General features: G+C 33.4%; 1 protein-coding gene across 1 annotated transcript in view; it reads right to left on the bottom strand.

Annotated features, from left to right (window-relative positions):
* Positions 1-602: 602 nt before the first annotated feature.
* Positions 603-26,012, bottom strand: part of CEP170 (centrosomal protein 170) — a 141,893-nt gene continuing 116,483 nt past the window's right edge. Inside the window, exons 14-20 of the mRNA XM_060128642.1 lie at positions 24,450-24,684; positions 14,969-15,116; positions 12,776-12,946; positions 8,874-8,962; positions 5,303-5,396; positions 4,495-4,546; positions 603-2,919 (exon numbers count right to left, since the gene is read on the bottom strand). Of these exons, the coding sequence (XP_059984625.1) occupies positions 2,630-2,919; positions 4,495-4,546; positions 5,303-5,396; positions 8,874-8,962; positions 12,776-12,946; positions 14,969-15,116; positions 24,450-24,684 (1,079 nt within the window). The 3' untranslated portion in view covers positions 603-2,629. The remainder of the gene's footprint in view (positions 2,920-4,494; positions 4,547-5,302; positions 5,397-8,873; positions 8,963-12,775; positions 12,947-14,968; positions 15,117-24,449; positions 24,685-26,012) is intronic.

The raw sequence follows: 26,012 nt of genomic DNA, 5'->3' as shown, positions 1-26,012 counted from the left end.
GTGCATAAGCAGGAAGGAAGGGGAGGAAGAAGCAGTACACAGAGCGTTGAAGAGGCTCCAGACTGTCAGGAACTCATGGTGGAGAGTCTGTATCAGGTGTACACTGACATAAAAAAAGAGCCACATTATGGAAAGCCTAAAAAGGTCAGGCCGAGAAACAGAATGCTGAATGATAACATTTTTATTATTGTTAACAGGGAAATATTCAAGACTCTTGGGAACGAATGATACGATAAAAGAAAATGAGTCCAAATGGATAGTTCTTAAATTTAAGATGTATTTTAAATTCTTCTTTGTTCCCCAAATATATCACTGTCATAAAGCTTTCTGATGACTCCAGGCCAGCTAAAAATAAAGGCTGTGCATGTACCTATTACATTAGCGTATTAAGCTAAGAGAATTAAATTTGCTATAATTTGCTAAGAAAATATTTTCTTCTTTAGCCCAAAATAGTATGAAGTTTTACAGTTACCACATATTAATTAAAACTGAAGAATTTCTTCTTTTGCTAAACCTTGGAAAATGATATACAATTATTATATAAATTGATGAAGTATTAGCAATCCAGATGGTAGAAGAAATAAAATGTACAATCAACTGCATAAAGTTCCAGAAACACTTTATTTAAAAATGGAGTTGTAAATGCATAACAAAATAACATAAGTAATAAAGGTAACAAAAATAAATAAGGAGAATAATGTATTCATACAAAATAAAAATAACATAGTAAAAGGCCAAATGTTTGTAATTGAACAAAACTGTGTAAACACTTAAATGATAATGTAAGTAGAATAGATGCTAATATTTTCCTAAACAACTCCTTACCTTCTACTTCCATGTTGATATAATCAGTACTCAAACATTAAACAAAGAGGAAACAATGGTGATTACTTTGTCGTACTTTTTCTTCAAATGGATTGACCCTGTTTTAATGTTTCACTTATTTCTTCAAAGCAATTGTATCTTTCCATTCATGCTCTTTAAAATCATTTTTTCAGTTTTCCTTTATTAGACAGAATTGGGAATTTAGGTTTACAAGGACAACAGTCCATTTACCCTTTTTTTTTTTAATTTAAAGAAAAATATGAGATTCATCTTACAACAGACTTTTGTTTCTACAACTCTACAAAACAGTTTTTTTGCATCTTTAACTGGCCCAACAGTACAGGATTTTTAAAAATCCTGTAAAGTTTTGAAGTGAACAGAGCTACTTTCCTAAAACAAATGTAGCACAGGATTATTGCTGAAATATTAAAGAGTATTTCATAAAAGTTGCAAAAGTTGCAGTTTTAACCTTTATAGACTGATGGGGTCAAGGTTTACTAATAATATTTAACTGAATTAATAAGATACACCCAAATTATAGTGTTCTGGCAACATAAAGATAATTACTTTCTTTTTAAACTTATCCAAATGTGAACTTACTGGAAGGAGAAAAAACAAGTTTATAGAAGATACTTTTCATAAGCTTCCTGTTTAGCACAGGCCCAAAGCCTTGGTCATTGTCGCCTTGCAGGGTCCTTATAAATGTACACGACTGAGACAGGATTTACTACTGGGTCCTACAGGGAAACACACAGAAGCAACTTATCGCTTGGGAATGAAACTATCCACTAATCTTATGACTACTGGTTCTCCAAGTTTCCTAATGCCAAAAATTTTAACTTCATGATCATTTCAAGGGAAAAATTTTTTCAACCGTCACATATAAACTTGGTAACACAGGACCAATATACATGTTCTTAGTTTTAAAAATATACTCCACCTAAACTGTCTAGTTTAATCCTTCTAGTTATTTGCCCTAAAATGAGACAAAATCTTACTTTCATTAAAAAAAAATGGTAAAAAGTGCCAAATTCATCTTTTTTAAAGTGGAGTAAAACACCGTGGGGTTAAAACAAATAGTTATCAATATCCTATATACAAAAAAAAAAAAAAGATGGTTAGTCCTTACTGACATATAGATATGTCCACCTACCACTCCCAGCAAATCTTAGTGCAAACGTAACAGTTCATCTCCATAAACTCCAAGAAAATTTACGCAGCAACAAAGTTATATAAATCACATATATGTTGGAAAATTTTAGAACACAAGAAGGACTGTTTTGAAAGGTCAGTTTGACTGTGGAGAGTAATATGTCATTGTATCCAATGGTAATGAATACTAATATAAATCCTATTATTTAAGAAGCAAATATAAGTGTTTAACAAATCTGTACAGATGAAGAGGAAGTCCATTTCAGGGAGCAGCTTGGCACAGGATACATGGGGGTCAGAAATGTTGGGTATTTAGTTTGCTTGTAGGTCACAGCATGGCTTAAAGAAAAAAAACAAAGATCTATGAAGGGAAAGGATGCAATTATCGAATTCAATTTGAAAATCATAAAACCACAAAATGTGAAACTGTCACAATCTGATTTTTCCTCTATGTGCATCAAATGGTTATCTAAATGGTTTGAAAGGATTACTATGACTCCACATTATAGATAAAAAATAAATAAAATTAAGAAGACAGAGATAACAAGATTGTAGTTGACCAAGCTTTCTTATTTTGTATAAGTCAACACTGTGTTGCTTCCAATATTCCTAGTCATTCCACAGGTAATTATTTCTAACAAGCAAGAGAAAGTCATTCATGTACTATAACATCTTCCTCTTCCCCATCAGGGTTGAACCTATTGAAATGTATACTGAAATCAGCCTCAGATTCGGCATTCTCAAATTCAGCTGAGACTGAAACAGCAGCAGGATGAAGAACCCTAGCTTCTGGTTGGCAAAGTGTCGGTGTCTGACCCGGGCTGCTGTGGTTATTCACAGGACTGGACTTCTGTTTTGATGGAGATGGCAAGATAGCACTGGGAAATCCCATGTTGTTCAGAGCTTCCAGAGTTCCATCTGGGTCAATCATAGCATTGATTGCTGAAAGAAAAAAAAAGAAATAGAGGGAAAAAGATATAATTGTAGATACAGTTAAATCTGGATATGAATATTGCTTGTGACTTGGATAATATTTCAATTACTGATGCTTACATGAGCTTAAATTTGGCTAATCCTTTCAATTCTATATTTTAAACCCCACTTTCAGGAATTCTGGGGCTGATCTATATTGTGGATTATAAAAACCTAAAAGCTTTCTATGGTCCCTTGAGTAGGCTACTTATGGGCATCTGAGCCTGCTGGAAGACTAGGATTTGGAGATATGGAATTCAGGAAAGATCTTTTTGAAATATGCTTTAATCATTACAAGAGGATGATGAAAATATTGGTTATGATTTAAAGAAACACTCCTGGCCTTATTTATTACTCAGATAATTGGAGATTGGTTGCTAAAACACGGTTCAGAGTAACCTGAAAGTTGAGGAGGCCGAAGTAATTATCAGCACACTCTGAATCCTACCACAGCATGTTGTCCTTCATCCTGGTGAGAGTGCTAGGGTATTAGCCATGTACAAGTATATATGTACCACTGGGCCATAAAGTTCCCCTCATAGTCCAGATACTAATATCCCGTGGCAGCCCCAGCAGGCCAAACAGACCTTGCTACCTCATGGGAAGGGCCAGATAAAAACCAGCTTTCAATCCAAAAGATCCTTGCGTGGACAAGGGAAAATCTTGGACAGTGATTTTCAACTTGGCATTGGGTAGAGTGGGGAGATGGGAGAAAGAAGCACCATAGATACAAGAATTATTTAAGAGGTCCTTTTAAAAGCATACTCCCTCCTACCAGCTAATAATCACGTAAACAAGCCACTTTGCCTCATGGGGGTTATACTATAACCCTTAGGTGTGCTAAGGCTGAAAAACGGTTAAGAATCACTTAGTTGGACCAACATATCATGCCTCTGATAATTCAATCGACAAAGACAGTAGAATTAGAAACTGACTCTGGAATCTGCTTGTTGTACCACTGGGGACTTCTAGGTCAAGACACACATAGGCATAAATGCATAATTAAAGATCTGACATACACCAAAAACAATGTCCCTGTTGAAGTTTAGGAGGCCAAAAGTCTCTTTCTTTTTCTTCTCTACCTCCTCCTTCTGGTCCCTGTGTCCAATATGCACTCATTTCTTGTGGTTTATCCAAATTTTTATTATTTATATTATAACATAAGTTCATTTGGGTTATACCATATATACAATTTAAGAATTATCAAATCAAGTAAACAATGCTAATTGTCAATAAGCATTTTCAGCTGCATGTACATATTTTAATATTTTATATATTTTTCATATACTATATATAATACTACGAATTATAACTTCTAGCCTATGTGCCTAGAATTTAACTTTATTATATTTTTAATTATTTATACTGGTTTTAATACTTTCCTTTTATGAGTAATTTGAATATGTAGAATGTTATATCTTTCTCCATACATCATTACACTTAATCAAACAGTGTTCTAATATTTAATAATATTTTAGAAATACCACTTAGAATGTACTTGTCCCAAATTGTTAGCTCTTTACACTTAATCAGTAGTAAATTTACCTTGTAGCTGCTTTTCAACTCTTTTTAGCTCTTGTAAGATAGAAGAAATCTCCTGTAGGGAAAGCAATGACAAAAATTAGCTTACTTTAATTAAAACATTTTTATTTGATTGGATAAGCAATGAACCTCACACTAATCTTATTTGGAATCCTTAATTATTATTGACATGGCACCACATCTGTAGCAACAGGATATGAAATAATTCATGATATCCAGTAAACAAGATTCAAATTTTAAAATCTTTAATGTTCAAACAGATTTTCTTTTCAATGAGATGACAGAAGATGAAAAGTTCAAGATAATAATAATAACAATAAGCAAAGATTCTGAAAAACTTGTATTGATCACTCTTGCAACGACTTTGTAAAAGTGCTTAAGGATTTTCTTTGGAAAATGTATAAACTGCAACCTCGGTTTTAGGATGACTTCCTGAACAATAAAAATCTGTACAAATTCTTGAGGAGGAGACAAGCAATCTATTAAGTAAATAGAAATGACTGATGTCAACTTATATTTGAGTTTGGCTCCTATTTCAAAATTGCTTATTTATAACACATAATTATTACAAGAACAAGAGTGTATAACAGTGAGAAACATAAAAGGTTCCTCCATACCCTCTGCAACTTTGAAGCAGTCAACATTTTAAATCCCTGTGAGAGAAAATTGAAGGCATAAAATTCCCCAAATTTGTGCACTTATATCTTCTTTTATAAATGTAAATCAACAGTTTAAAAATAAGCATATCATTCCCTGAAAACAAAACCTTACTTTAAAAAAATGTTTTAATATTCAAGAAAAATGATCATACCATGCTTGAGGTTTTCACAATAGGGACTTCACTTTCAGCTCTTAACTTGCTTTCTATTTCATCCCAATTCCGATCTTTGTCTTTAAATAATATTCTATAAATAAAAAAATAAGCATTTTACTTTTCATATTTTAAAAACTTATCACATTTTTCATGATAATACAAAAGCAATGTATCTTTTCAAAGCTACACAAGAATTAAAAAAAACACTAAGTGTTAACACGAACTGTGAATTAAATACTGAGCCAACATTACCAATAAACTCATTTATGTGAGAGATTTGTACTAATAAAGTAACTGACTGGTTATGAATACACACATAAACCCTTTAGTACTTATCTCATTCTTTACTGAAAACCAAATATAAAACAAATGTAGATGAATAACCCCAAAACTTTATCTAATACTTGTAATTAACCATATAACCACCTTTTATAACAAAAACACAACTTCATTCATATAGAACATACGCAGTATAAATATAAGATGAAAATAGGTTGAATTAGGTATAAACAACTGTCTGTCAAGACCTCTTTAAATAGGAAAAGGCTTCATATTGATTGAGCAAAGCGTGTACATTATTTCAAAGGTTGAAAACTAGAGTACTTATGCTGCTTTTCTTTAAAAATCCTAATTCATGTTAGTATATTTGTACATAATAACCTATTAAGAGTTAAGACACTATCCTTTTGACAAAAACAATTGCTAATAAAGATCCTTATGTTCAAAATTAATTTCAAGTATCTTAACTTATAAAATAAAGGACCACAAAATTTTGACTTGTCTTTCAAATGTGGTATGCTTCTCTCTTCAATCTAGAAGACACGATTCGGCAGCTTTAGAGAGCTGTAAATACTAGGTACCTTTTTAGTTTCTATTTGAATTTCGTCATTGGGCTTGGAAATCTAGTTTAACTGCCTTATATAAAAACCAACACTGTACCGGAAAGTAAAGTATTACTATTAGAAGCTGATCAGTATTTAAGTAGTAAACTAAATTACATTTTTATTTGTATTTCTTCAAAGTTCAATTGTATTTCTTCAAAGTTCAACTTATTTAAAAACATGAAATTCATAAACATCTAATCAAGTCTGGAACATCAACAATTACAAATAACCATACTTAAAAAGGCAACAGTGGTTCCAGAATCCTATATAAGAATATTCTTCTGATCTACTGTTAAAATTTCTATACCCAAAAGACTAAACATCCTTGCCAACTATCTAAGAGCTGTTATCCTAATGACTATGATATTAAGGCATAAGAAATTATTATGTGCTCTATAAAAGAGTCCTTATAGCTTACAGCATTAGGATTGGTGAAAGTAAGAAAACAATGACTATTTCATGGACCAACTTAGAATTACAATGGACTCATACAATACAAAAAGTCTGTGCTTAGCCACACTGAAAATTCAGTGAATTTTGCCAGAAGGTGGTTACTGAGTATAATGCTTGTGCTTTTTCAAATTGTTAAACCATACATATTTCACCTTTGCTGAAAATGTCTTAGAATTGTCACCTGAGGTTCCTAACTCACACACTCACACAAATGTCCCCAGAGTTCTAAGCCACTGAAGGGATAAAAAACTTAAAGACACTATGTCTTTATTGATAAGTTTACCCTTATCAATTTTCACATATAGCTATGAGTTTTAAAGAAGCTTAATTTCCTAGACAGTCATAATTTAATAATCATTCATCAACAAATAGTAACAAATATTGTACATTCTAGTCGCTGTATGTTTAGACAAAGACCCCTACTCTCATGGAACTTACATTCTAGCTCATTTATTTGAGCAAGCAGCTGTCTTTGCTACCTACATGTGATTTGTCTTAATTTCATTATTTTGCTTTACCATCTGTATTTTACTATTCACAACTTCTAATCCATCTAAGTCCAATCACCCCTTTTTATTATTAAAATTTATTTTATTATTTTAAAAATATTTTTATTATTAAAATCATGTTACAAAGAAGTAAAAGGTATAATAACAATATATTTTCACTGGATCTTTCTAAATTAAAACTGTGCACATTTTCAGGTTTATAACTGATTTAGAGAAATTACATCAGTTGCAGGCTCTTCATAAATAACACCATTTTCTAATTTCTGATTGGGCTTATAAATGAGTGCATTATTTTCATTTTAATCATACTCAGTGATTAAGTCATTAGTGCTCTAACATCATCTTAGGTGGAATATTGTGTATGTGTTCCTTTAATGACTACATCACTCCCAAGTTTGCTGATCCCATCTTCTGTCACAAGTAAGAGAGCTCTCCTTCACATGACAAACCATCCTCCTATGATTTCCTAATCAGGCACGTGCCCAGAGACAAATGAAGCTCTCCCTTCCCTGGCATAAAGCCCAACTGAAATTTGTAGGAAAAAAAAAAGGTCAGCTTAATCAATTAGTTATTACACATGAATTAACAAACCTTTAGGGCCCAATCATATGCCTACTATTTAATGCTAGGAGACATGCCTTGAGTTTGGCTCAAGTACTCAGTGTAGTTGAAGGTGATGTATAACTGTTATCATTTTGAATTTAATTCCATCAAAGGGATATCCTAAAACTAGAGCATTATGGGAGGGTTATTAACCAAAGGACTAAATTAATGAAATAAACATCGATTAACAGAATCTTATATGGGAATAAAGTCTCCAAATTCAATCACTGATTGAATGATTTTTTGACTGCACATTATTTGTCCAGCACTGTTTTGATGCCCTCACAACTGAGTGCAGAAGGCAGCCAAGTAAGCAGGTAATTACAATTCACTGGGATAAGTGTAAGAAGGGAAATATAGGATGTGATACTGTGGGAACCCGTAGGAAAGGCACTTGAGAAAATTCAGAGAAGGTTCTTAGAGATATTGCCATGCAATTTAAGTCCTGAAGGATGGGAGAGGTGTTGGACACTCGAAAACTGGGTCCAGTTGAGAGGGCTAGGGGATGATGAGAGATGACAATGGACATACTTCACGGAGGGAATTGAGGAATAGAAAATTCAATACAACACAGTCCCTGTACACAAGATTCTGGCTAGCGAAGGGATCAGACACTGAAAAAATTATTGTGATTCAACATAAATAAATAGCAAAGGCATTAGAAAATCTAGTTTTTGACTATCTACGGCCTTTTTACATAAATTTTCTGAGTCTTACACGAGTACTCATTTTGTTCTCTTTACTGATGAGGAAGCTGTAACTAGACTAAAGTTTGAGGTCTCATAAAAGATGCCCTAAAATTCTGTTAATTTCAAATACTTACTATTATTTTGTGGAAGAGTAAATTTTTCTGATTATTAATAAAATTAATCTAAGTGATTACAGCTGTTAGCTCTCAATTACCAAGGGGCTGATTATTTGGGACATCTGTTCTCTTTTTGTGCCCTTTGTGCTGTCTAGCATATAGCTATAATATCTAAACAGGAAAGAACATGCTAGTGGCAGCAGTAAGGTTCAGTACCATTGACTTCACGAGTTCCCAGAAGCTGTGGTAGCAGGCTTGCAGAAAGTGGAACAGATGGTAACAGAAGCAAGGATGTTTGAGTAATACAAAAATACCTGATCTTTCCAGCTGTCTTGTCTATGGACTGTCTTATCTTCCTAGAAAACTGAAAGACGGATGACAGCAGCAGATTATCTCCCATGACCTGAAACATGAAAAGAAAAGAACAGACATTAAAACAGTACTGCTCTATTGGATAACCACCAAGAATACTAGTCACAACTCACTACATTTAGGGGCATTTAATATTTATGCTAATTTTAATAAAGATAATTTAGGGGCATTTAATATTTATGCTAATTTTAATAAAGATCAATGAAGAATCTAATTAGAGCAATGTGTAACTAAATTGAGAAAGAAAAGTAAATATTAACAAAGGAGTTCTTTTTTGTTAAATAACTTGTCAAGTTTCCATATTATTTCCATCATATAACTTTCAAAAAACAATCCATATTATCTAATCTTCAATTACTATCATGATCCTGTCCCCCATGCTTCCAATTCAAATGATCGCAAATGGGAAAATATAAGTGATTTATTATCTTTCAGTGACTGACCCCTTCGCTAGCCAGAATCTTTTGTATAGGGACTGTGTTGTATTGAATTTTCTATTCCTCAATTCCCTCCATGAAGTATGTCCATTGTCATCTCTCATCATCCCCTAGCCCTCTCTACTGGACCCAGTTTTCGAGTGTCCAACACCTCTCCCATCCTTAAGGACTTAAGTTGCATGGCAATATCTCTAAGAACCCTTCTCTGAATTTTCTCAAGTGCCTTTCCTACGGGTTCCCACAGTATCACATCCTATATTTCCCTTCTTACACTTATCCCAGTGAATTGTAATTACCTGCTTACTTGGCTGCCTTCTGCACTCAGCTGTGAGGGCATCAAAATAGTGCTGGACAAATAATGTGCAGTCAAAAAAATCATTCAATCAGTGACTGAATTTGGAGACTTTATTCCCATATAAGATTCTGTTAATCGATGTTTATTTCATTAATTTAGTCCTTTGGTTAATAACCCTCCCATAATGCTCTAGTTTTAGGATATCCCTTTGGTGGAATTAAATTCAAAATGATAACAGTTATATATCACTTTCAACTACACTGAGTACTTGAGCCAAACTCAAGGCATGTCTCCTAGTATTAAATAGTAGGCAAATATTCACCAAATAATATGCACACAGAGATCAAGAAGATTATAATCCTTGTTCTCCACAGTGGGAAAGATAATTTTTAAAAATTTACTTAAAATAATAAGTTTTAATGATGGGGGTTGTTACCACCCCAGTTGAACTTTATGGGCAAAACCAAGGGTTAGCAAACTTCTGTAAAGGGCCAGAGAGTGAAGACTGGGGCCATATGGTCTCTGTCACAACTATGCACCTCATTATAGCAAAAGCAGCTACATTATAGCAAAAGCAGCTGTGTCATAATAAGACTTTATTTACAAAACCAGGTGGTGGGCTGAATTTGGCCAGCATCCTGTAGCTTGCCAAGAGCTAAACCATGAAAGGCACAGCTAGTGTGGAATGCTAGAAAAAGGACTGAACTTGGGACTAGATATGGGTTCTAAAATCAGTTCCTTACATTGTCAGAACTATATCTAGACTCTGTAAAAAAAAACCAGAAAATAAGATATGGCCTTGGATGTTAAGGTGCTTTAAACACTGGTAGGGGAGATAACAACAACATACAGGAAATATTATTAAATATTTTTATAAAAACAATGTAAATAAGTACTAATTGTGATTCACTGCTTTACGAATTCTAATGAAAGGGAGTTCAGTGAGCGGTGGCATTAATAAGGAAAGTATCATGGAAAACCAGAACTTGAGTACGATAAGTATTTGAATTTAGTGAGGGATAAAAGGTAACTTAGGGTGTGAAAAGCAACATAAAGACAATGAAAGGCTAAATAAGCATAATGGTATTTTGTGAGCCTTGAGAAAAAAGGCCAAATAAGAGTAGAAGACATATATTAATTAGGAAGGAGTGAGAAAGGGCAGGGTAGTCTACGGTAGATTATAACATAGAAAGGATATCTCTCTTTTCTACGTCATAGAGTTCAGTATCACAATGTATTAAATTTTTTTCTGATTATCAACTATGAGATAACTATCAATCTAAATGTTTCCATTCTCTTCAAAAATATAAATTTCTATAGTTTTATTACATTTAGAGGAATTTATCTTCCTAGACCTCAGGACAAGTAAGTATGAATAAGATTAGAGAATGGGCCCTTTCTCTGAAACCAAGAACAACTTATCAACTATCAGGACAAAGAAAGTGTGTTCTAAAACCATCTAGCATATTATAATTGCAGCTATGGAACTAGCTACAGTGCTTCTCCATCAGGTGGATTTTTTTCTACTCTGTACTACTGCAAACATATATATTCTTATACGCTAACTTTTACCTCCAGTTCCGTATATCCAGTAATCCACAGATGTGGTCCTAACAACAAGAGAGACACATGGAGCAAACCTAAACTCAACCTACAACTTTTAATTGCCCAGCTGAGCAGTACCACCAGTTAACTCACAGGTGTGTGATAAATAAATGCCTATTGCTTTATGCCACTGAGATTTTTGTGGTCTGTTATAAAGAAACAGCTAACTGCTATAATCTACCTCTAGGTTTTTTCCATCGCAGCTCCCTGTCTCCCTCCGCCCAAGGTAAATAATGTCCTGAATCCCATTTATCATTCCCTTGCTTTCCTTTTTATATAATTTGTTAGATCTATTTCTATCCTAAGTATATATTTTTATTTTATTAATTTGTGACAAAAGACATTATATACAATCTTTTGAGAATTACTTTTTTTATTTTGTGTATGGTATGTGGGCCTCTCACTGCCGCGGCCCCTCCCGCCGCGGAGCACAGGCCCCGGACGCGCAGGCCCAGCCGCTCCGCGGCACGCGGGACCCTCCCAGACCGGGGCACGAACCCGCGCCCCCGCATCGGCAGGCGGATTCCCAACCACTGCGTCACCAGGGAAGCCCTACTTTTTTCATTAAATGTTCTATTGCTAAAATTCATCCACATTGTGGCATGTTGCTGTAGTTCATTTGTTTTGATTACTCCATAAATTGTTCAATTTGTGTACATACCAGTTAATACATTCAATTTTCTTCAGATATAAACACTTAGATTGTTTCTAAGTTTTGTTACTGTCCATACCGCTATTATAAATATCCTTTTGCATGACTTTTGCTCTCAATGGGAAAGGGTACGCACTAGCAGCAAAACTACTAGACAATGGGCTATGTTTATGCTCAACTTTAGGAAATAATGTCAAGCTGTTTGCCAAAGTGACTGGACCAATTTAACCTCACTAGCAACAATAAGAAATCTTATGTATCCACATCTCCTCCAACATTTAATATTTTAAGACTTTTTTATTTGTTGCCAATTGAATGAGTATAAAATAATCTCACTGTAGTCTTGAAAAGTATTTCTCTGAACACTCATGAAGTTGAACATCTCTTCATAGGCCTTGGGTATTTTCAGTGAAATGCTGTGCATGTTATTTGCAGATTTTTCTACTGGGCTGTTTTTGCCTTTTTAAATTGATTGTAGGAGTTCTGATATATTCTGTATACTAATCCCTTATTGCCTATATGTTTCACATAGTCCTTTAACATACTCAAATTTATCAATCTTTTATTAAAGTCAAAACTTTTTGTGCCTTTTAAGAAATCATTCCCTACTGCAATGTTGAAAGATATTTACCTATATTTTACTAAAGAATTTTAAAGTCCTCCTTTTGCCCTTTAGGAACTAAGTTCATTTGGAGTTAATTATTTGTATTTGATGTGATGTCAGGATGAAATTCCATTCTACCCATAAGGACAAGCACTTTTTTTCCCAGCCCTATATATTGAATAGTTCTCATCTTTTTCCCACCAATGGGGCATGCCTCCTTTGCCATTTGTTAAAGTTTATGGTTTACTCACTTCATCCCTGCTCCAGGTTCTCCGCCTTGTAATAGTTAAGTGATCAGGAGGCTCTGTTGGTTGAGGTCTTGGATCACTAGACCGACAGTTGTTTCCTTCTGGTGTTTTAGAATGAACTAATGGAGGGATCTTCCGGAAGTTGAGGCTTTCATCAAAAACACGATCAACTAACTAATAGGACAAAAGCAAATCCTTATGAGCACAGAGTAATTTGGAAAAATATAGATATTGGCATTATAGTTTTTATAATTAGACAGAAGTCATTCCATTCTCAGGTAGTAATAGAAGCATGAAATCTTCAATAAACCAATTACTTTCTTTTTATAAGCACTTCAAAGGTGTCTGTTTTATAAAATAAATGTTCATCTACATCGATTTTCAAAATCCAAAATATGTAACTATGTTAAATTTGAGTCTTCCATGGATAAGGTTTCCCCTAAATGGAAAACACAGATGGTAAATAGAAAAAACTGAGCCATGTAGATGGACAAGGAGTTCATTTTACTCACATTGCCTTGCCCGTGTAAAATAATCTTTCTTTTTCTTTTAGTTTCCTATCTTGCTTTTTTCCTTTTTTTCTCCCCAAATCCAGGTGCCAAATTTCTTCACAGATAAATAAATTGCAAATTATAATTAAGTTTCCAAAAAAAAAGTTTTTTTTGGTTCACAAAGTAAGTAGTTTTTGGTCTTAGATAAACTTTTAGCAATGTTACAGAAATGACATATTCCAGTACAAATGATATACTGCCATCTACAGTGCAAATTATACACATACGGTACAAAGTAGCTCAGGTTTACTGAAGAAGGAATAAACTCTAGTACAATAATAAGAAATAAAGCCAAAAGGAAAAAATGGAAGTCTACTCAGTGAAATGTTTGAAAAATTTTACTGGGTCTGAGTGAAGGTACAATCATGTTAGACATTTAGTTAGACAGCTGTGAAAATAATATCTTCATCATTTAAAGTGTACCAGAAGAATTGTGTATGTCTTGCCACCAAGAGGATTCTTTTGTTTTTCACCAATAAGAATGATTTTTATATACATTTACAATTGATCACTGTGGTAACAAAACTCTACACAGGTTGATGAGACATCATTTACCAAATTAGACAACACATAAAGGGGAAAAAAAAACAACCAAAAAATGACCATTAAAGAATAAGATTATAAAGGTGACAAAAAGCAACTGAAGAAAATTTTAGTAGGACAGTTTACCAGAATTAAATTTGTCAAAGAGGCTAGCCATTTTTGGCTACTATTGAGAACATTATTTTATAAAATTAAGGGAGTGGAATGAATCATCAATATTAGGGGCTGGCAAATTTTTTCTGTAAAAGGTCAGATAATAAATATTTTAGGCTTTGCAGCCATACAGCTTCTGTCCGACTACTCAATTCTGACGTTGTAGCATAAAACAGCCAGATGATAATTAAACAAATTAGTGTGGCTTTGTTCTAATAAAACTATAATTCATTTTTCAAAATGCCAATCTTTTGTTTGTATCTCTGCACCAAATCAAGGGAGCCAACATGGCCAGAGTACATTATTTTTATATTATATGTTAAAGGCATCTTCTGGAGCCATGTATGTACCTGGTGCCCCCAGGAGTGGGAGGGCAGGAGGCCCTGGTTTTGGAAGGGCAATAGTCTATATATGCTAACTTACATTGCAGAGTTCACGAGTGTTTCAAAACTGGATACACATATTTGAGTGTGTGTGTAGGTATATTTCAATTTTTTAAGAATCTTCGTGTATACATATGCATGTGTATATTCATCAACAGAATTATTTAAAGTCGTGAAAACTGTAGAATTTTTCTCTTTCTTTGCTACTAGAGATAACTCCTAGTTAAGAAGCTACGTAAAATTTACAAAAACTTTATACAACTATTTACTATTTATACATTTACCAAATTTGGATTTGCATTTCAGATACCGTTTATTTTCATATTTTACAAAGTGCTTATTTTAAATCATTTTATAGCTTCATGTTAATAGTAGACAAAATGTTAGCCTTTACTAGTTTTGTTATAAAAACATAAAAGAAACTTGTTAAAGTAAAGTTGGAAAATGCAGAGCTTCATGCAAACAGGAAGGGTGGACGTAACTAAAATAAACTAAGCAAAAAGCTAAAAGCAAAAGAAATAAAGAAAAGAAAGAACCTTATGCATTTCTCCATGAAGATCTCCTACCTCTTCTCTAGTGTCTATGGCAGAGCCAGGGGTGGTGGCAGCAGTGCTTACTGTGGTACTAGGGGCAGTGCCTGATGAAGTCACTGAATCTATCTCTCCTGCTACATCGTTGATTTCCCGAGCAATGAGAGCAAGATCTTGGCTGATCCTGGCAATAATTTTAGAAAAGAAGTTTAATACTTTCAAATAACAGGTCTAGAAACAATCATTTTGATAGAATCAGTTACATAAATTGTATATTTAGTTAAAGATCTGTACTCAAAATTTAAGATTTTTTTGGACATGCTATTAACTATTTGATACTCAAAGTCTTAAACTTTAATTCCAAATATTAATAAAACTAAATTGCATGTCATCTGCAAGTTGTCACTTTGAAAAATACATGTTAAACACCTGAAGTACTCATATATCTTTTAAAAATACACTGTTAATGTTAATGACTATACAGGAGTTCTTAAACTTGGGGGTGGTGAACAGAATTCAAGGAGTCCATGAACTTGAATGAGAAAAGCAATTACAACTTTATTTTCACTACTCTCCTAACTGAAACTTAGCATTTCTTTCAATTATAAATACAAGCAATAAACAACAGTGGTATTAGCAATACTGCTGATTTTTTGTCAGTAAAAGTAATCACATTATAGTTGCTACAAGTACCTCAAAACACTTAGTCATCACTATTTCAAAAGTACTGCAGTTCATTAAACCCACAGCCATAACATTCCATTTAGTATGTTAACAGAGAACCATATATTACTATATACCTTTAAAAATATTTTGATAACTGTATTTCAATATAATTGCATTTCTTTGTCATTCTAAGTATTTTACGTTTATGCATTTAGAAACATTCTTCTGAGAAGAGCTCCCTAAGCTTCCCCAGATGGCCCAAGGGGTGTACGGTACCAAGGTGAGGAACTGTGACACAGCATGGCACTTTACACCATATACCATACTTCACAGTACACAATATGTCATTTGAGGGTCACAAGATAGAGGCAGAGCTTGTGAGGTAGAACCTATCGGATTATGAATAAAGACACATTTTAGGAGAAAATTACTGGCTTGCTCATGACCATACAACTTAGAAGTAGCTAAGACAGGGCCAGATTCCAGGTTTAGAGCTTATTTCCATAAAGCCATTTATTTGTATTTTTAGCTACATGGATTGAAGAATTAAATAATTGCTATTGGTGATAACTGAACATTTTCTGAGTTATGCATCCCCTGCACATGATCTCTATTTGGCTACTTCCACAGGGAAGGTTTTGGAATGACAGAATATTTGTAAAGTACCTGTTTTAAGATTCCCAACTCTAAAATCCAAAGCACAAAGTAACAGTTTTTTAACTTATACAAAATGTGAGCTTGAAAGACTTTCAAGGAATGCAGTAATTGCATAAAAACTTAACTACAGATTTAAAAAGAAAAGCTATGTTGAAGCTACGGCCCAACAGAAGCAATCTGTGGTCAATTCCTTTTTATTTACCAAAAAATATTTACTAATCTGGCCACTGTGGTAGGCCCTAAGGGCTGCAATGGTGAATAAGCAGACAGGGTCCTTGGCTTCAGAAGCTTAGAATTATATTTTCAAATAATTAAAACCAATACTTACCATATATTATAATCAAAACCATTATAAAGAAGCTTTATATTCACCAACTCTAATTCTTACAACCACCTTGTAAGAGAGGTATTAATCAGCTTGTTTTGTAGATGAGGAAAATCAGCCTCAGGAGAGGTTATGCAACTAATTTTTCGGTTAAGGTCACAAACAGTAAGTGGTGTAACGAGATCTTTCTATACATCACGCTATATCTCATATTACCATTCCACATCTAATTTTTAAAAACTTGTTAACTGTTGATGTAACTCTTTTGAGAATGGGTGTAAACTGTTTCCTTAGATACAATATTCCACTCTTGTAATTTCCTAAAATAAATGAACTAGGATGAGAAACAGAATAACCCAGTTTAATGAGATAAGAAATAGGCAACTTTTACTTATCTAACCATCTATTTTATTTTTAAAGTTTTTTATGCAGACATTTGTACGATGAAGCTTCTGATATTTGCAGAAAGCAGTAATGAATTAATTAAAAAAACCCCACAAACAACAGCAATGTCAACATGTTATACAGTAAAAACTGTACTACAATGAACTCTTAATGTATATACCACATATACTGTTCAGTTAGTAGGCATCCGAAAAGCTTTCTTTTAATTTACAAGTATGTTGCGTATATACCAGCTGTTTCTTTGCATGGCAATTCCTATCTTAAAGCTGACTCAATAATACAGACCATTAACTTAATTTAAATCTGCATTGCTTAAAAATCTGAGCACCTACTAAAACCAGTATTAGGAATTCTAAAAGACATATAAAATTATCAAGAAAAAAAGTCAAAGTTATGAGTATCTTCAGAAATAACAGTTTTATGACTCAACATAGAGTATGGATCTATTCATATGGTTGTTCAAGCTAGGCTTACAAATTAATTCTGTAATACTTCTAGATTACAGTTATTAGAATATTTTACAATAATGTAGTTCTTTATATCTCTTGTATTCTTTCTTTGATCTCCAAGTTTATAACCCCTGTTCTTATTCTCAATCTCCACCTCAATAAATCTGCTGAAGGAGGAAATTCTAAAATGAACAGACCTTTTATTTGGAGTTTTGCTTCATTCTGCTTCCTTTGCAATATCAATAAAACCTCAAGCCTTCTAATTAGAAAAATGGATAATTTTCACATTTTATTACAAAATATGGATAGGAAAACAGTCCTTAAGGAAGGAAATATAGTTTCAGGGTTAAGTTCTATAACATCTGTGTAATTTTGTCTACCTTAGGGTCAGAACCAATAAGCCAATTTCAAAAATTTTGTAGAAATGAATATGCATTATTTGTAAAAAGGTGGGGTAATGAGGACATACTTTATGAAGTTTATGATTTTCTCAGGTGAACTATCTCAGTAATGTCCCCTTTCTTATTTAAATCAATTAAAGGCTATTTTTCACTGAAGGGTTAAAAACAGGGGAAAATATATTAATAATACGCTTTGGGTATACTGGAAGTTTAAAATATTGAAAATGAGAGTGAGACCTTATGAAATGCATGTCCTATTAAACATGCAATATTTGCAAGTGTGACCTAATAACCATGATAGAAACAAACTATCAGACTTTATTGATTTAAATTACCAACATTAACAGTCTTTTAGGTTTTAAATTAACTGAAAAGGAAAATATCTGCTTTATCTTTTTAATAGCATATTAAGTTTCAAAAGTTTTTATATGTAAGTAGAGCTTCAAAGGATATACATATAAACCATGAGCATGAGACTGCCTTTGATATTACTGGAAAAAAGGAAGTGATGAGCTACTAAAGAAGTATACTAGCTTTAGAATCCTAACATTGAAGTGAATGATAACAAATCAAACCTCTTGTTACTTTAACACTGGATAAGAGATTATAACTATAACTTTACTTAGCTTTTAAGAAATAATTTAGTCTACTTTTTAAATGACAGGAGTGATAAAAATATAAAATTAGTTTTAGGAGAGACATTAAGGGTCATTCCAGAAAATCTTATGTTGAATCTGACTTTATAATAAAGAATCAAAGAAGCCTAGCTCTCAAGAGGCATAAAGATTAACTCATATACTTGACCTAGCTAAAGACTATAGGGAAGGTTCACAAAAGTTTCCTACTGATAAGGAAGATCTTATTCTTCTTTTGGTGGAAACTCTCAGTTATATTTATTATATGTTGATGGAATTTTGATGCAATATTACAAAAAACCTTAATGAAAGAATTATGGCAATCCACATCTATTGTGGGCATTTAATGAAAGCACGGAGAATTGGGAGAAATAGGTAACCTGAGCCACAAAAGACTGGCTTCGGTTGGGAGAGTAATGGATTGAAATTGGAAGCTCTTTTGGGTAGCCAAAGCAATTTAATGGCTGGCCCAAATAGAGGAATAAAGTATGTAGAATCTATTTCTGGCCATCAAAAGAGGTAGGGATTTAATTATATATTTTTTAAAAAAGTTACCTCCCATTTTCTTCAATGAAACTAAGTTTAAACGTGAGCTTAGCACCACAGATACGTTATATTTACTTAAGTGTAGTCTTTAAACTTATGAATATGCTTCAAATAAACTGAGCAAGTCATGAAGAGGTAATGGTAAGAAGATAACTTTGAAGGTCTTAGCACACTCTTGGCCATCAATAAACAGTTCCTAAATAAATGAGAAAAATTAAAGAAACAACCACCACGACACCACCCTATGCCATCTCCACCAGACACAAAGTCTGCAAGTTAAAAGAAGATGGTGTGAAGTCACCTGATAGGAAAATACTGCCCTTATTCAATGAGCAAGATTTGAGATAGCCAAAGTACATGGAAAGAGGTAGTATAAGGTACCCTCAGGTCAGAGAATATAATGAAGGCATAATATCTAGAAAATGCTGAAAAACTATAAGAAACTGAAGAATAACTGTCATTTGACAGTTATTCTGGGCAGATGTTTTGTTCCTACCCTTGCTATTTGGATCTGGCCTAGCCCAAAAGAACAAACAGACAGAGGCTGGACCTGGACTTCAGCTACTGTGAACCAATAAAGCTTAAAACTGACTGAACAGATGTACTTTACTCCTTGATAACGTAAATTTTATCTCTATGGTGTTTTCTCCGAAATAAAAAATACTTTAGTATTATTAAAGCTCACTTCCACACATATCCCCAAATATAGTATATCTTTTAACGGTATTGCCATTAAAAGACTTTTTTAACTAAAACAGATTGCTATGTATAGATGTTTCATTATATTACTTTATAGATTATAAGGAACCCCATACCACTTAATTCTGGCCACTAAATTAAACTGACTCTTACCAAAAAAATAAAACAAAAAAGCTTTTAGTAATGTATTAAAATTACAAGTATTTGGTTTTTCATCGTTAAGATTACCATACATTTGTAATTTTAATTGAAAATATTATTTAGGCTTGAAAAATATAAACCATAGTTCTATTCTAAAATTTTTAAAAATGTATTTGATAGGTATTCTTATTTGAATTTCACTAATAAAAGTATTATATGTAAAAGACTTAGTAATAATAAAAGCTTTTTCCCTCTTGACATGAAGTGTCAGATGACTTTACTTTGGAGGCTATCAAATCAGGGAGTAGGACTCATTAGGTGGGTGTTCTGTGATACATTTATTTAACAATCATTTCAATATTTAAAAAAAAAAACAGACCACTTATATATCAGCGTTATTATTCTCAGGTAAAAAAGAACATTTTAAAATAATGTTTGGATTGAAAATGTGAACAAAACCTTGGCTGAGATTCTTAGGTTTCCTATTTGTATAGGGTAAGCCTAATAGAATATTTTATAAATTATAAGAATATCACATTGATTCTGAAACTCCAATTACATCTGGAGTCATACAGAAAACAGAAAGCTCACAATTAAGTTCTAAATATAATCATATTTGAGTATACACACACATCACACTGTTTTCTCTGCACTCCACTTAAATATAACATTTATTGCTAGCTTACTATATGTCAAGCACTATATGTCAAGCACATGCATCAGTCTGTCAACTCTCTCAAGTTGTCACTACTGTTACGTCCATTTTATGCATGAGATCACTAGACCACAGTTACTTAACTTGTCAAGGGTCATACAGACCTTGTGGGTAGAGTTGGGTTTCAATCTAGAAGGCCTGATCCCAGAGTCCACGATTCTGATCATTCAGCTATACTGCATCCTTATAATTTAGGTTATACCTCTGAGTTCAACAGTATTCTAGGTTCACTCACCATTTCCTGGCAATATCATCTATGACCACAGCTTCAAGTATTTTCTCTTTGACTTCCAAAACGATGATTCTAGCTCTCATCAGCTTCCTATGTTGCAGAGCCATACGCTTTCACATGGCTGTTCCTTAAGTACCTTAAAGTCAGTATGTCCAAAACGAAGCTTGTCTTCCTTCCTGTCTTTTGTCTTCCTTATTCTTACCAATATCCATTTGAACAACCATAGAGTCATGCTGGCAATCATCAAACGCTGTCAGCTGTTACACGTCCATATCTCCACTTGTACCCTCACTAACACTATCTTGTCTCAGGTCTTCAATATGTTGCACATTAACTTCTAGAATAGATTACTAGTTTATCTCTAGGCTCTCTTCTCTCTCAAACAATTCTACAAAATGCCCTTCAGAGTTACCTTCTTTTAATATAGATCCTAAGTTACCTTCCTTTTCAAAAATCTTAAAGTATCAACATACATAAAATAATATGCACACTTCGTAGCTGGCATTCAAAGTCTCCTATTATTTAGCTGGCTCTGTATTATCTTCAGTTTGGTCATCCAATAACTATACACCTTTACATCTTATACTTGGACAAACTTCCTATTTTTTAAAACCTCTTCTGTCACTCTGCCTGTATCAACTGCACACAACACTTTTGCTTCTTTCCTCTGACTCTGAACTGAGGACATCAATGTCTAAGTCATCTTTACAGTTCACTCACGCTAAACACTACATTCTGCTCATAGGAGTTGCTTAGGAATTCTTTGTTGAGTGGACGGGGATTACACACATATACACAATAAAGCACTTATGTATACAAAAACTTGATCCAAAATAAAACTGCAGAGGTGTAAAGGTGCAAGAGAATCTCACCTTTGCAAATAATACCTTCAATCAACATTAGGATAAAATATTATATTGCCTTTATGATTTAATCCTCTCCTATAACATATCTATAATGAACTGGTTGTTAAACCTTAAAATAAAATATTGTTAACTAGAACTCTCTCCTAAAAAATTTAGTGCATTGTGATCCAAATGAGAATTATATAATCTTCCAGTATAATTTTTAGGTTAAATGTATTATATTTGATAATCTGTAAAGGTGGTATCATAGCTTTGTTTACCCTAAAATTCATAAATGTATAATCTAAGAAATTCCCAAGGGAAGCAAATCTGTATCTGTGTTATAATGGAGAAACTGGGACAAGCATTATTGAAAGCACATGTATCGGGGGTACCTGGAAAAAAGTTTCCTCTTCAAATTGAAAGACTAAATATATTATATTTTGCTTATATTCTTTATATTCCAGATGGAATTTTTGTGCTTTAAGTTTAAACGAAGGTAAATAATTACCAGATGTAATTTTTTGTGCTTTAAGTTTAAACGAAGGTAAATAATTACTATGTACAGACTACAAAGTGCTGGTTTAGTAATATAGCTCTAAAATCTAAGCAAATAGAATATAACAAAGCAGAAAACATTTTGTAATAAATTAAAATCATTATTGTGCTTTTCAAATAAAAATATCTTTACCTATTACTCTTAAAAGTATTGCTCCAGAGCTTCCCTGGTGGCGCAGTGGTTGGGAGCCCTCCTGCCGATGCAGGGGACACGGGTTCGTGCGCCGGTCTGGGAAGATCCCACATGCCGCGGAGCGGCTGGGCCCGTGAGCCATGGCTGCTGAGCCTGCGCGTTCGGAGCCTGTGCTCCGCAACGGGAGAGGCCACAACAGCGAGAGGCCCGGCGAACAGCAAAAAAAAAAAAAAAAAAGTATTGCTCCAGCATGTGAGTTTTCTTAAGTGAAAGTGGTAGCTAATTTAAAGAAATAAAGCTATGTATTTCTCCATTCTATTTAGTATGTGATTCATAGTTATTTGAAAATAAATTTCCTCATATTAAGCAAACTTATCAGCGTCTTACAGGAACATTAAATATCAACATTAACTTTCTTTCCTTGCATACTTCCTATCCTCCCTCCGCCTTTTTAAATTTCTTAATAAACAAAAAGAACTTTCTCTTGCTTTGAGATGTATGGCTGAAAAATATACCTTGAAAAATTAAATCCCAATAGCAAGTTTTATTAGCATAATGCTACTAAGAAACTGGAGGAAAAAGGCATGAAATTATTAGAGGTTAAATAGCCTAGCTTTAGAGTACTACTACAGATAATAAAATATACATAGACAAGGGTAATAAAATGCACATACTAACAAAATAAAGCTAAGTGAAAATATAACAGACAGTTCTTATTCACTTTCCCCTTTGTATCATAATTCTTTTCTGTTTAGGGGCAGGGAAGTGGGTTTGGCCCAGAAGAAGGTGTTTAGTGTTCTAGTTTGGGGTAGAGGGCTTGAGACGCAAAGCCTCCTAAGAAAAAGCAGAACACTCTAGTTCCCTCAGGTACCCCTTGAGCTCACGTGGTGAGACTTCTGCATGGGAAGGAGAAAAATGATGAGACAAGAGCAAGGCCTGCTGTTGCCAGCTGTGCCCACAAGAAAAAATGTAGTGTCAAGATTCTCTCACTAACAGTTTTGTGGGCCCATAATAATTCATGGATCCCAAAGTACATATATGCCTGTACTGTAATCAGAACTGGTTTACAATGCTTCAATAATTATTGTCATTTATACGGCCAAAAAACAACGTTTAAGCAGCATAATGAGATTAGAAGGGCATGTTCTTTAAGAACTAAAGGCAATCACAAGTGAATAGTCATTAAAGACAAAAAAACCAAAAAACCAAAAAACCTAAACATTAAACTAATGAGCCAGAAAAAAACAATTCACAGAAGTCCACAGAGTAAAGAAAACAAAAGATGAACATCATAAAATCATCATAAAAGTTTTTTAAAAAAGCATTTATGAATTATTATAAATAAATTCTTTAATAAATGTTGTCAAGTATAAAACTTGAAGATTAGGGTCTTAAACTAAAGGCAGAAATAATTTTAGCATGTACACAGTGAAAATGTTTAGGTAACGTGGCATACTGCAGTAAAATTTAATACCTTACAAACTTAAAAAACCCTTAACTATTATAGCATTTATCTGAGTAGAGCCTCTCTTTAATGTTCAACTACAATGCTATCAATTAAAAATCACATCCGCAGCATGAGTTTTACTTTTTATTATGTAATCTTCAGGTTATTATAAATACATTTAACATTCAAAATAATATTTTCATTTAATTATTAAAGGATTGTACTGACTGTATCTAATGAACTCACTGAAGTGTGAGTAATAATCTGACTAACTCTAATTCTCCCCAGAGAACATTAGTAACATCTCTAACAAGTACACTATTACCTCTTTGGAAGGTAAAAGGAATGTAATCAAAAATTTAGCTGCACAATTCTCAATTATGTAGAGCTGATACTACCTTTCAAAAATTATATTAATTCATCTGTATCTCTACTAGAAATAGGAAACGGCGGTTTACCAAAATAAATTAATTCTACAATATGTAAGTAGCACTCACATTAAAAATACCATATAAAAAAAAAGGATAGACAGTAATATTACCAACAAAACTAAGTTATCTGTGGATTTCATTCCTTGGACTATTAGTACAAACCAAGTAAAAGCTAAACTTGTTATCAAGTTGAAACAATTTCAACTCTTAGAGATAACCCATTAAAACCAACCTGGCTATTTCTTCTCGATGAGCAGTCCAATCTCGGATGTAGTCTTCCTGTTCTTTTATCCGGTGTTTGAATGAAGAACTAGTAGGCATTGCTGACCCAGAGCTCTGCAATCGAGTCGTTTTCAGGGCTGGAGAAGTACGTAGACGGGTATGTTTAGGGGAATTACGGTTTGATCCAAATTCATCTTCTGAGGTGGAAGCATAATCAGTAGGAAAGCGCCTCCATCTTGCATTTACTAAATTAGTTTAATTATTAAAAAAAGAATTATTATGTTATCTTTTAAAAGAGGTAAAATAAAATTCATGATTTCAAAAACACCATGAGAGCACACACAGCACAATTTTCAATAACTGATGTACACATACCTCACAAAAACCATAAGTCTACTACTCCTTAAAGATAGAAACATTATACTTTGGTGAATTAAAAACAATGAGGAATTAAGAACAATAGAAAGATCACATTTTCTGTAGCATGGTGAATAAACATTCAGATGAAAAATTCACTAATGACAAACAACTAAGCAAGCTCTATTCATAAATGTTTAACTCGGGTACTATTTAATTGCAAATATTTCTCATTTAAGTGACGATATGGATTTTTTTAAATGACAGCAACAACAACAACAAAAATAAAAATAAAGGAAAAGATTTCCTCATGCCACATGGACTTTCAACATGGAGATGGTAAAAACCCTCTTTTCCCAACATACAAATATGCATAATTCCTGCTGTGGAAATTATGCCTTATGGCAGGAAAAAAAAACATTACCTCTGTCATTCAACATCCTGTTATGCTATGATTGGAAAAAATCTTTTTACACGGTAAAAACACAACAAAGCATCTTTAGTACAACTGCTGCTTTGACACTGAAAGCATATGGTGAAAGCAGACAATGGCAATAAAACCTACAAGCTATTCTCACAACCACTGACACTTATGGCACAGAAGATACTGACGATAGTCACATTAAAGAAAGTGGTAATCACTTTCTTATTTAAGGTTAGTAAAGATTTAAAAAATGGTTTTGCTGACACATTTGAAAAACAGAAGACAAATTAACGCAGACAGATCACTACTACTGTTAATAAAAGAATCAAACATAAAGTATAAAAAACAGGGAGATAACAGCTAATTCATGGTAAACTTCAAAAGGGCAGGAATTATGCCTATTTAAGTCACTAACGTGTACCTAGCACTTAGCAGAGTGTCTGGCTAACAAATGTTTAATAAATATTTTTGAATAAATGAATTAATTCCTAGATACTGACCACTTCCTTTTCTCAAATTAGAAAAAACTAGTAAAAAGCATGAGATGTTTTTGGTGGCTCAAGTGATAAAACCTTGGCTCCTGCTATAAGCTCCAACTGTTATTAATATTAGAAGAGTTTTCTTTCTCTCTCTCTCTCTCCCTCTTTTAAAACAGAAACTGACTCTAGGCTGTGTAGGTTTGTGAAGTCTAGAATTCCTTCATACTACTCCACTAGAATTTTATGCCTTTCCTGTCTTTTCCTCCCCTAACTACATTTTTGCCTGGGGCTCTGTAAGGCTGAGTTGGCTCTC

Source organism: Lagenorhynchus albirostris, chromosome 2 (assembly GCF_949774975.1).
Source record: "Lagenorhynchus albirostris chromosome 2, mLagAlb1.1, whole genome shotgun sequence".
Classification (NCBI taxonomy): Eukaryota; Metazoa; Chordata; class Mammalia; order Artiodactyla; family Delphinidae; genus Lagenorhynchus; species Lagenorhynchus albirostris.
This window is presented reverse-complemented; position numbering and strand designations above follow the sequence as displayed.